Below are 12910 nucleotides of genomic sequence, written 5' to 3'. Positions count from 1 at the left end.
TGTGGGTTTATGCACACCTGAAGGTCGCGAGATTGAATCCTGGCTGCGCCTGCCGCATTTCAATGCAGGCAAAATAATTGAGGCCCGTGTACTCAGATTTACTACCCCAGGTAGTTGAAATTTCCGGAGCCCTCCACTACGGCGTCTCTCATAATAGTATCTTGGCTTTGGGACGTAATACCCCAACAATTATTATAGTAGATCTGTGTCTTTTAATCCTGGCATTGCATTGTGACTGGCCTAATTGTACTTTACAATTCATGCTAGCATTGTCATTTATGAACATCACTTCAAAACATCCACCCACTATCGAAAATAAGAGTCCCATCACGGACGTGCGCCACAGGATCATGTTCGCTCAAGCTTTGGTGACGTTGAGAAGGTGCACTTTTTTAATTGGGGCCCAATGTGTAGGAAGCAATGAAACGTTGTGGGAGCTGTGCTATCAGATACCAAGCATGTTCTCCTGCTAAAATTTGTGTTTACAGCAGCGCACTTGCCATCAAACGACATGCTAAACACCTGCCTGCAGAGCTTCCACTTCACGGTCAAGAGTGTGCCACATCCCCCCAAAAATGTTCCTTGCTACACCACTAAAGCGCCACTGGCATTTTAAGGCACATTGAGTTGAACACAGTGAACTCAGTGGACAGTTTATTTTTGAAAAACACTGCACATATAAGCATCTGTCTGCATTTAGCTGTCTGGAAAAGAGAACTAAAGGGGTACTGGCACGAATATTTTCCATTGTTGTTCTTGTTTGCATCAGATGAAAGGCCAAGCCCTTAAGAGCCTAGAAAATGATCTGGTGAAGTGTGCCCTGAAAACCTACATGGACATGCTGTGCTACTAAAAAGCAATGAAATGCTGAAAATATGATTTCAGTACCCGTTTAATGTTAGCTGTCACTGTGCTGTTTCAGCATCTATCCAAAATGCTGAAGATTTCCTGGGGTGTTTAGCAGCTGTTGCAATATTGCAGGTACCCTACTCGAGCTGGGAGATGCCGAGTCTCGGATCCCCGTCGTGGCTATTCGGAAAGACGGTTCCCGAACCAACTTAGGTTTGTCTCTCATGCTGTCTGATGTCTTGATCCCACAAGGCTTGCCTTATGCAGTCATTCTGTAGCATTTGGACGTAGTGAAAAGTTTCCATTTTCATAAGGTTGTTTTTTTTTTTTTTTTCATGCATTGGGCATATGTTTTACAGAGCTGTTTATTACAGTGGAACCCCTCTAATATGTTTTTCACAAGACTGCGTAAAAAACAAAAACAGAAAAACAAATGCAAGAGCTGGGAAACTTATAATGCGAACATGTGGTTAACATTGGAAGAAGTTCTGCTAAATAATCAAACACATTGCCTATAGCTCTGCCTCAGAAGAATTCATTCATCAGTTTAAGGGGGTACGTGGCTTTCGGTACCAACTTTCTTATTTCTTCATGGATTTTGATGAAAATTGGCACACTTATTTGAAATGTTTTTTTAATGCTACTGTAGAAATTTCATGAATATATCTTTACAACTTTTTGATTTACAATATATTTCACCTTCTGCTCTTGTTCCGAGTCTGACTCGCTTAAAAAATGCGATAGGAAACTCGTTCAAAGTGCTATGCATTCTAAGATGTCTGATTGCGGGCATGACATTCTTAGATTTTTTTATTTGCAACAAAATTTTTTTTAGTTTTCATTTTTCATGAGGTGACTGTGCAACAGGCATCGAGGCTTTGTGCAACTCGTCAAATAGCTAATTATCAAAACGCCATACTGAAAAAGCAAGAATGTCACGCCCTGAACTGTGCTTCAAGGAATATAGAACAAAAAACGGAACTGAAATAGACCCAGCGGTCAGTGAGAAATCAGCGGAACAAGCGAAGCAGGAAGCAAGAAAAGTCGTTTTGAGAAAACGGCTTTTAAAGTTGTACCAACGACATTACTTCATCAAAAGGCACTGGGGTCGTAATCTTTTGAGTCCTTCGTAATGTGCACTTTCTAGAGTGCCCTGTCTTTAGTTTGAGGTGCCTTGCTTCTCTAAAACACAAGAAGATTGTGATCTTTAAGGTGTTTTATAAGGTTGGACCTCCTGCACATGTGGCCTTTCATTTGTTGTGCCTTTGTTTTCTTTCTTTTTTCTTAAAATCCTTTTCTGATATACAAAGAACATGTAGCATGAATTTTAAACGAAGTTATGAAGTGGTGTAATAGACATGACAAAAAACAAGATATTGTAATGCAAGTAGGTCATGTACTATGATGATTTGCCAGCTTTCTTGTATTCATGCTCTCATTAACGTAATTAACAGTCTTGATTGCAATTGATCATTGAATCATTTTTATAGGATACTAAGAGCGGCTCTCATCATGGCAACTTATCCCTTCCTCCTAAATAACAGGCAGTTATGGCCAAGACATTGGTGGAATAGGAATTCCTTAGCAGTTTATTCAAGACGCGAACTGGGCAGATATGAATTCATCTCCCTGTTTCACTCGTCAAGCTAATTTGTAAACCTCGCCTGCGATGCGCTTCATCATTCACCCGGTCGCGGACACGGTTTTCTGCGAGGCTTTTATTTTTTCAGATGATTCATGAGCGCTTACGGCGATACCAAGCACGGCCCCAAGCGCGCCTAAATTGCATCACCAGTGCTTTATTTCACCTCTAAGTGCTCGGCCGCATAGTCCGGGAAGTCGGCACGCGATGTGCTGGGTGGCGGCATTCGGTGACGATGCGCAATATGCCTAGGTGCGGCGATGAAAAATCGGCGCGCAACGTGTTTGGCCTCGCATTGCGGGACGCCGACGCGCGCCCGCTGCGCGACGAGCTTGGCCGTGGGGTCCGCTGCCGATGTGTAAAATGACCATCCGCTGTACCGAGAAGCCGGCGGGGGAAGCGCTTCGTTCCTTGCGAAGAAGCACACTGCCGCGAGTCCGCTAACGCGTTGCTCTTGCCCGCAAAGTTCGAGGTTCGTCTCGCGTGCCGACGCCGTGAGCGGAGTTAGGCCTAGTGACGACTCCGAGCAGTAGACGCGCCGGCCGCGGTGCCCGATGTTTCAAAGTACGTAATGCGTGGTCGCGAGTACAGAGTCGTCCTGCGATCATCTTCGTCACGACGTCCGAAGTGCGCGTAAGCAGAACCTCCAACAATGGATCCTACGAGTCAACGCTAGAGTCGGTCCGAGACGCGCGTTTGCGATGTTCGCTATGAGTGCGGCGCGCCATCGTAATCCCACCGAGCTTCCGCTAGTAGCTCCAAACTAAAACGTAGTTCTTGTTCAAAGTTATCGTCGAGCCGTGAACACAGAGCGATTGCGAACACGCAACGAAGTAGCGCGACTTTCGACAGCCGTGAGCTCGAGACGCACGAGCTGCAGACGACGATCTCCCGGAGCGAGCATCGGACCAATGGCGAGGCGCGCTGGGGCAACATGGCGGACACGGCCAATCGGAGGGCTTGAAACGACCTTTGAACATTTGCTTTTTGTGCGCTTGTTTTCGAAGGGAGGAGCCAGCTGCGGCGGGGAATTTGAAGACGGAGAAATGCGCTTTCCGATGAGCCCAAGATATCGGCGCCCGGTGGCGTCGTTGCGGAGCTATGATTTTTTGAAAATCAGTGTTTTTTTGCGATTTCCCCAATAATTTTCGCCACCTCGGCAGGCGCAACAATTTTTTTATAGCACTTCTACGCGGTTTTCGGTGAAGATATTTTTGGAATCTTATATAAAAAGGGCTACAGAAACTGAAAATGTGATTTTCAAAAAATCGATTTTTTTGCCATTTTTCGCGATACGAAAGCCGCGTCCCCCCTTAAGGGGGGAAGAGGCACTTTGACATAAAGCATCTTTTTATTTAAGTTAAGATGATGAAAACTTCGGTGATCATGTATTTACATGTGTAAATATCAAATATGAACTCAGTTTTTATGTAGCCCTTACGAATATTTTTTAAATGAATCAATTAAAATTTCGTTTGATCACCTTTTTAATAAATTGGCTACTCGGATCCTGCTGAATTAAATGTCATTGCATTCTACAGTTATCAAAGAGTGCAAAAAGCAAATTTTATGGTTCTAGCTTTCCTACAACAAAAGTTATGAAGCTTCAAAGTTCGCCGTTCCATTACCGAGAAAATATATTTTTGTTATTTTCTCTCTTGTAAAAATTTACGCTTTTCTATAGTAACATATGACACTTTGTTGCACTCACTAAACATCCAGCTTTTCAGTAATACAATAATGATCAAAATCGATTGTACCAAAGCTGAGAAACGCTCGTTAAAAGAATGAAAGGTGGCCAAAAAATTGAAACTGAGAAAAAAGCAAAAAACAAAACTCTGTATATTCAAAGAGCGCTACACAAGTAAAAATGCTTTACTTTGCAAATAAATGCCTTAGAAGACACCAGGAGAGTAGTTTATCGCAGTTTCCAATCGAAACGGCCCCAGTGCATGTCCTTTCAAGCAGTTTGTTGATTGCGGAGAAGTCGACGATCCCGTAGTTAGCCGCCGACGGGTCAGAGCCCTCGCACGCTGATGCGAGCGTTCACGGTTTGCGCTCGCTAGCAGAAGTTGCCGATAAGCTGGAGATCTTATCTTCAGCCTGCATCTGCTATTGCGCACGATCGGCGCTAGTCAAGAACGTCGTGTCGATCCTTCTACCACGCTGCCTATCACTGATGTCGTCGAGGCGGCCACCGACACAGGTGAAGTCGGCATTTCAACCGATGAATCGCGTTCCGCCGCCACGCCGTCCTCCGCCGGATGCGCTTCTGATGCATCTGAGCCGCGATCTCGCTTTTTTTTTTTTTAATTTATGAGCGCTGCGCAACTTTCGATATGGCTTCGCCACGATCAAAGTTCCAAAACGCGGCTGAGAGCGTAGACCTAATTCACTCCCGGCGGCTGCAGCGCGCTCCGTCTAGCTCGCTTGGCGCTGTGCCAGTAAGCCCCATTTTTTGCACTTGGATGGCCTTGTGGCAGTTAACGTAACTAAGCTCATTGACGTACTTCCTAGCACATACAACGCTCCTTTCCGCATCCAGAAAACGTCCATTCTCCCTTTGATAGGCCTGGATGAGTCTGTTGACTGCTCTCTGAGATCTCTTTAGCAGATCTGGCATTGTGGTAGGCCCTTTGCTTTCTTTCCTCAACCAGCACACTCAAGGCAGCGTGCTTGCGGAAGACTAACCGGCAATACGCAAAATTCATTGTATACCTTTCGTGGTGTCAGACTTTTCAAAGAGTGTTACACTGTGGAAATGCATGCTCATAGTTGAGTGAACGGCTAGTGCTTTTTCGATCGTGACATTCTGCGAGTGATCTGCGCCAGAAACATTTCAATTTTATGTAGTTGCGCGAGTTTTTATCAGTTGCGCGAGTTTTAGCAAGAAATGGAGGCCGCGTTGGTCATATGCAGTGTGGGCATCATCATCCAATACAGACGCGCAGACCCTACCCCCCCCCCCCCAACGTAAGAAAAAGAAAAAATTACAGTTTCGCTGCAAGGACGAAGCAAGAATGCGATAGCAACAAATTGTAATGTTATACGAAGTGAGGCTGGCAGCAAACTCTTTTGTATTCGATCTCGTGTAACTCTGCAAAACGTTGGTGTAAGAGAACACGGCCGCTACAGGGGAAGGTGCTCTAGTATCTGCACAGTGTCTTCGCATTGAGAGCGCAGGACGTAGAAGGGCATACGAGCCCGCCCGCTAAGGCTGCCGAGATAGTGCGTGCCACCGATCGCGACCACGCCCTTAGAATCAAAGTTCATAGTTGCTGCGCGAGCGACAACCCCCCCCCCCCTCTCGCATCTTTTCATGCTCATTCAATACTGGCGGGGCGTTTCCTCTGTTTCGACAGCAGGCCTCTCGAGTGGAGTGGTGTCATTGCATGCGCCCTCCGAGCGACGGAGATGGGCTGGCTCCTTTGATCTCTGCTTCAGCCGCGTTCGTCACCTGCACTTGCGTGCTTTTACCCGCGTAGAACATACTATGTGCGCGGGGATGTGATTGATTTGGACTTTTTACGGGACATGATGGCAAAAACCCGTCGAGAGTGATCATATAATTGCTATCGCAATAAAAAAAGGAGAGTGGTTCTCAAATTTCCTGATGCTTGTTTTATTGCGTGCAGAACGCTTTTTAAGCCACTTATGCTGCCGTACACTGGTGTCCTGCGGAAAAGCGTACTGAGATTTAGAATGGGCTATTAGTACTAGCTGTCGGGGACACAGCACATTTTGTTCCTTAATTACCCATTCGTGCACGCAACGTGTAATTACTAGTATGATAGCTGATGTCTAAAAAATTATTGCCAATCATTTGGAGCTGCTGCGTATGGCGGTTCTGTGGCGTTGAGAAACAAATAGACAAAAGCGTACACCAATTTTCTTTTTCCTCCTCCACCCCCACTTGCTCCTGCATTATGAGTCTCCCAAATTTTGAGGTTGCCAGGTTCGCAGGTCCACATTAGCATTTGCAGTGCCTGTTGAATTATTTTGACAGGCCCTGCAAATGCTAATGGGGATTTATTCATTGTTCGCACTGTGGGGTGGCTCAACACACTGCCTTTAATGAAATAGCTGTGTTCACGTGCACTGTGCATGAGTTAGCTGATTTTTAATGGTTTGTACGTATTTTTTTCTTTTCTTAAGGTAAGCCTTCTTTGTTAATAGGACTTTTTGGAGGCCTAGTTGGTGCATACTGACAAAAATTACTTAGCGCAATAAAAACACGGCACACAAGGAAGGTACACAAGGGACAAGTGCTTTACTTGCAACTGTTTGTTCTACAACGTCGTGTCCCTTGTGTATCATCCTTGTATGCCGTGTTTTTATTGCGCTAAGTAATTTTTGTCTTCTTTGTTATACTGCTCTAAATTTGGATTTTTTTTTCGTAACCTGCTCCAGATTTGGATTTTTGTGCTCCAAAAGCAACATTTTGCTGCTCCAAAAATTGCTCCAAATTCTATTTCGGCTGTTGCAACCCTGCCAAGGAGTTTCAGGCTGCCACGCCGCTGCTTCATGTTAAGCACTACTGGGGGCAGCAGCCACAAATTCCAATAGTTGGCCCGTGCGTCGGCGTGCAACAAGCAAACAAGCAGGGCAGCAAGATTGAATGGCCACGCATGTGCACTGCGAGGCTTTTGATGGCAGACACCAAGCCATTGGATGGTAGCGCGCACATGTACACTCGCGTGGTCTCCAAACTTATGATCGGGACTGTACGTTCCGTGCCTATGGTTTGGGAAGCATTGGTGATAACACTATCTTTGCACGTTGAGAAAATTGTGGACCAACAAAACGGTTAACCAATTGAGATTCTAGTTGCTAAAGTATGTGTGGCCATATTTAGTGGCCTAGATCAAATTGATCTGCTAACACTGTGCCACAGACAATTGCTGCCACTGCCTTTGTTGGCGATGCCTTGCTCCATGGGCATTGCATTGGCCTGGACAGCTAAAGAATAAACTGAGAAAAGCCTGTGTTATTCAACCCTTTTTGCACTTTTGTGTTTGCTCTCAGGGTCAAGCACGCAGGCACATTCTGGAGTTGTTGAGCTCCTTTTGTTGCTTCTACTACAATAACTGTTGTAATGACAACTGCAGTCGAACCTGCATATGTTGAACTCATACGGTATTGGGAAATATATTCTAAGATTGTTATAATGAAACAGGATGTAATGAAATTATGGATGTGACGAGTACAGTCAAATCCCGCTACAACGAAATTGACGGGACGCGCGAAAAAGTTTGTTGTCGCGGAATTTCGTTGCAGTGAAATTTCATCTATAGACCACAAAAGTTAGGAAGATCTGATGACCATGACTCGTCCTTTGATCCCGGCAAGCGCATACATTGTCCTTTGCATTTAACTCTCGCTAACTCGGACGTACTTGGCTGCACACCGAGTGAATGTATTTTCTCGCGTATAACACGCAGAAAATATACAGAAAATCTAGCGCTAAACTCGGGGTGCGGGTTATACACGCATTTCAGTGCGCAAGTTGGCTTCACGGTAATGCAAGCAAGGCAGCTTTGCGTCAATACGCGAGTTATACACGTGGGTTATACGCGAGCAAATACGATATGCAGGCTACCCTCGAAGTGCGCCGAGCGCGTAGCGCTGCAAAGGAGCGTGCCAAAGTTTGCTAGAGGCTAACTGAAAACGAAGTGCCGAAGCTCCACACTACCACAGTCACAAGCGAGCGAAAGGAAAGCCGAAACGCTTCATGCTGTTTTATGACTTTATTGCCTCTAATCTTTCTTCCAGTGTATTAGCTGCTTACTTGAGCGTATTTGTTATCGATGATCGCGACCATAGCGACCGCGGTTTTCGGCGCAGCGGTTGCGGCAAACGGTAGTTCGGTTTTCAATCTGTGCGTGCTGGCCGTGCGCGTGCCTTCGGAACTGCGTCGTTGCTATCTGTGATTGCTTCTACCGCAGTTTTGACCGCAGCATTGCTTTGAGTCGGTGCGCGTACGTTGGATGCGCGTGTACTTTCGTGGTCGCCCATGATCACGTCGACACGACCGCATTTGTGTTCGCAGCGGTTGCGGCAGAATGTTGTTACGCTTGGACTATGTGCACGCTGGCCACGCGTGTGCCTTCAAAATGCTCTGGATGTCATTCACGATCGCGGGGCTTGTGACGACAAGCAGTAGTTTTGTTTTGAGTGCTACGTCAAAACAATGGCGGCAGTCAAAACGATTCTTCCGCAGCCCACACGTGCATCAAACCCGCCGGCGGCATCATGGCGGATGAACAATCTGTCGCCGAGCATCTCAATGGCGAATTATTTGCCGGGATGTGCGTGTGGTGGCAGAAAACATGTCTCCCACGAAGACACGGGTCTTGCGATGCGTCCGCACGGCTCTGGCAACGAAAAATGGTCGAGTTTCTAGCGGAATTTTGCGGCAATCCTAGGCAAGCTCCTTTTCCTTATGTGGTGGTTCTCGCGAAAACTTCGTTCAAGCGGAAATACGCAGAAAAAGTATTCGTTGTGATGAGACGTTTTTCGCATTGTTTTCTATGGGCGGCTGACGGGGAATCCAAAATTATTCGTTGTGGCGGTATTCGTTATAGCGGGATTCGACTGTAATTGAAATTCTCCTTGAAATTCGCATAGTAATAAATGTATTTGAAACCTTGTTTTAATAAAGTAAGGTTGACCTGTGAGCAGACATTATAAAATAAGTTTATTCAAAAACCGAAAATCGACATGCTCTTGCATTGCCTATATTGCTTTCTGTTGTGATCAGCAGCTTTTCAGTGTATTACTGCAAAACTCCCAGGTCCTAACTACTGCCGTGCAGTAAGCTATGCGCAGCTGTGCACAAGCAGAGGCTCACTGCCTTCTTCAGGTTTGGTCAGGGCACGGCCTCCGAGATTGCTACGACACGGTCTCGGAGGTCACGTCAAACTGCTTGATCTGATGCCGAGCAGTAGGAAAATAAGTGATGCTGAGCTGTTGATTGTGTGCACCGATGAGAAATAAGTACTGTAAAATCTCGGTGATTTGAATTTCATGGAGTCGTGCGAAATACTTGTAGTACCACCCAAAATTTGTATAATTAAAACGTACGCAAAATCAAGAAAAGTAATAATTAATTTCTGTCAGAAAAAAAGGTCTAATATCCGTCTGCATTTTCCACTTGCCCAAATCGTCACCGATTTCCTTCTGGAAAGTGTAAAAATGTGTGCATGGTGATCATCACACCAATGTGTTTGCATGCCACTGCATGCCTCGGTATGTCAAGTGCATGGTGTGTTTCAACAGTCATGGCAGCTGCAGCGCTCGTTGTCTTCTTTGCTAGCAGAACCATCATGCTGTGACGCGTAGAGCTCTATGGCCATATCCTCCACAGCCTGCCAACTAGAGCTGTGCACGGGCCGTATTTCGGAGCCCGAGCCCGGCCCGGGCCCGCTGACTTTGTCGAAGGCCCGCCCGAGCCCGACGGCAAAGGGCTGCGAGCCCGCCCGGCCCGCCTCGACGTACGAAAACCCAATCCCGGGCCCGGCCCGGCCCGGCCCGGCTTTTTGAAGGTTCGCTGCGAAAACAAAACATCGTTTTCCGGTAATTTGGCATTTTATTGAGCATATCAAATATGATCAAACGACACACGATGAACAGTCTCTATTCCACAGATTCCAAATTGTTGTGCAAAAACAGCAAGCAGTCCAACGATTCCGGCTTCAACGAAGTGCGGCGCTTTTGCATTATGTAGCCCGCCGAACTGAAGTTACGTTCGCTGCTTGCACTCGTCGCCGGAATTGCTAATATCTTTTTTTGCCAGCCTGGCAAGCTTGGGATATCTCTGCTGCTTGTTCTTCCAGAAGACTAAAACTTCAGGTGGACAGGAGGGCGATTCCATAGAGAGATAATCGGAGAGCTCATCTTTTGTAACTGCTACATTCTCACCACTGTCGCTCCACTCGCTAACAACTGCAATGGAAAAGAAAAGCGGTAACGGGCGGTCGCGGAAAAGGCGATGAATGCGTGCTGGAAAACAATTCCCGCTCATTCTCTATATTTTGGGCTTGAGTCGGGCTTTGCGCCGGGCCCGAGCCCGGCCCGATAAAACTCCAATTAGCCCGAGCCCGGCCCGGGCCCGAGGTAAAAATGTGTCGGCCCGCCCGAGCCCGGCCCGCGGGCCTGGTCGGGCTCGGGCTTTCGGGCTACACGGAGCCCGTGCACACCTCTACTGCCAACCACACATTGCGAAGTAGTCGTTGGCAGTGCAAGTATTAACTTTGAGCTTAGCCCAATCATCATTTCCAACTGTGATATTACCTCTTGCTGCCTTTATAAACTGCGTTAACAGAACTTCCTCAAGCTGCGCATGATGTGCAGTTTCTGGTTCATTTTGCACATTTTTCATTATGTAGTCACGTTGACTGTAAGAGTGCTAATCAAATGCCCTGTTGTGGGAGCCGTCCATAGTTGCTCATCTTCCTGCATGGTATGCACTGCCCATTCTATGCCCTGAAGCAGTGCCGTTTCAATGACATTTCCAAGGACGCAGGTCTCATGGGCCAGTTAGGGGCTGTGAACTTGTTGAGGTGCAGCATGGTACATAGTTGTACATGCTCATTTTGATAAACATGTAGTGCAGTGCTATACCTTCGAATTTCATTCCCAAGGAGATGTTACAATGGTACCTTAGCGTGAACATTTTGTTATGTGTAGGTTCACTATGTCTATTATCGGCTCTACTACCTGACGATGTGGTTTTAAGGAATTCTACTGCCGAGTGCAAGTATGGTTCCTGACCACTCTAGTTTATTCTAATAATGCTGGAATGGAAGAATGTATTTGGTTTGGAATGCTACACTCGCAGTTAAGTTTGTTTCATTTAATTTTCTTCATTTGTCGCTAGTGCAGTACATTCCCTGTTGCTTTTTTGCCATAAGGACCCTATCAGGGCTAGATGGATTGCTTCATTATTCATTGCAGCATGCAATAGAACAAAAGCCATGAAATTTCACATCACTTTGTCTATCTAACGTTGTCAGTAACATGCTCTTCATTACATTGCATACAATGCTGCTCATACTGTAGCCCTAATGTTCTGTCTAATGTCTCGGCACTGATAACGATAAAAACTCAACCAGTATCATTCCCCGGCCCTTTTTCACTTGTTCAACTCTCAGGTTTTGGCAGTGGCTGGGACCTGATCTTGCCAGCCGGCTGGGGTCGGCCGTTTTGGATTGCCCTGGTTTACCGGGGTGCACGGGCATCCGGCCTGAGGGAGTTGAGAAGCCTCTCGCTGGAGATGGGCCTGCCCTGTTTCCCTTTCGACCACCCAGACACGGCAGCTACTCGGCAGTCTGAGGAGGAGAACCGTCGGGAGCTCATGACCAAGCATCTGCGGTAAGCTGCGTGAGGAGGAGTTGTTGATTTGATCAGAAAGACCCTAGGAAGTCCTGGATTGTGTGTATTCTGGCTAGGGATAGGCAAATATTAAATTTGAGGTTTGAAGGGAATAGTGCTATGGTTGAATAATTTCAAATCGCAAACCTTATTTACTCTTGTAATGAACCCACCCCCCACTTTGGTCGTCGAAAAAAAAAACTTTTTTTATGCATGCACTCGTTCATTTTATTTCGGTGTGATTGCCATTAACGATCGAAACAACTTTAAATTACGCCATTGTATCTCAAAACAGTGACGCAATAAAAGTCAAAACATAGTTTAACAACCATGCTAAACAGTTGCCAGCAGCACAAGCACGAACGGACGATCGAAACAACTTTAAATCACGCCATTTTTTCGGACTCCCTAGGGACCGCGAAATTCGAAAAATCGGGCAGTCCCAAAAAATCAATTCATGCGCTTTTATTCCGCTCAAGCGGTCAAATCGCCTTCTACGTCCGAAATAGCTTTAATGCCTCCCAGTACAATTATCAGGTGCGCGCCCAGGCTCTCGCATAACATTCAGTACCTGCTGCGAACCCCGCTTAACTACGTGCCAACTGTCACTTGCAAGAATGCATCTCGTGATGAGCACCGCTGATACCAGCAAAGCGCGGGATAGATTACGGCTCTCTCGCACGGAGCATTCGGAAACGATGACGCGGAAAACAAAGACTGTGGCGGAAAACTGGACGACTCGTCTGACTCGCATGTAAACGATGCATACACACACGTCGCCGAATCTCTGCCGATACGCAGCATTTGCTGCCGTGTGAAGCTGATCGTTTCTAGTTGTGTGCAGCACATCACCAACTAAGCTGAAGCCGTCACTGTACTGTTGCTGTATTGTACGTACGCATTTATCGTGAAAGGGTTCGTGATGCGCACTTTGTTCCTGACTGCACACGGGCACGGCAATGGCGAGCTGGTTTCATCCGTGAAGGCAACACGTCAGTGCGGCGCACTTGGCGGTCTTGCACAAAGAGGCAGCAAGAATGGTGGCGC

General features: G+C 46.5%; 1 protein-coding gene across 1 annotated transcript in view; it reads left to right on the top strand.

The window, feature by feature from the left end:
* Positions 1-12910, top strand: part of LOC119372581 (ribonucleases P/MRP protein subunit POP1-like) — a 47257-nt gene that overhangs the window by 26088 nt on the left and 8259 nt on the right. Inside the window, 2 exon segments of the mRNA XM_037643059.2 lie at positions 982-1062; positions 11644-11863. Of these exon segments, the coding sequence (XP_037498987.2) occupies positions 982-1062; positions 11644-11863 (301 nt within the window).

This window comes from Rhipicephalus sanguineus, chromosome 10 (assembly GCF_013339695.2).
Source record: "Rhipicephalus sanguineus isolate Rsan-2018 chromosome 10, BIME_Rsan_1.4, whole genome shotgun sequence".
NCBI lineage: Eukaryota > Metazoa > Arthropoda > Arachnida > Ixodida > Ixodidae > Rhipicephalus > Rhipicephalus sanguineus.
Note: the sequence above shows the minus strand (reverse complement) of the source record. Positions and strands in the feature narration are given on the sequence as shown.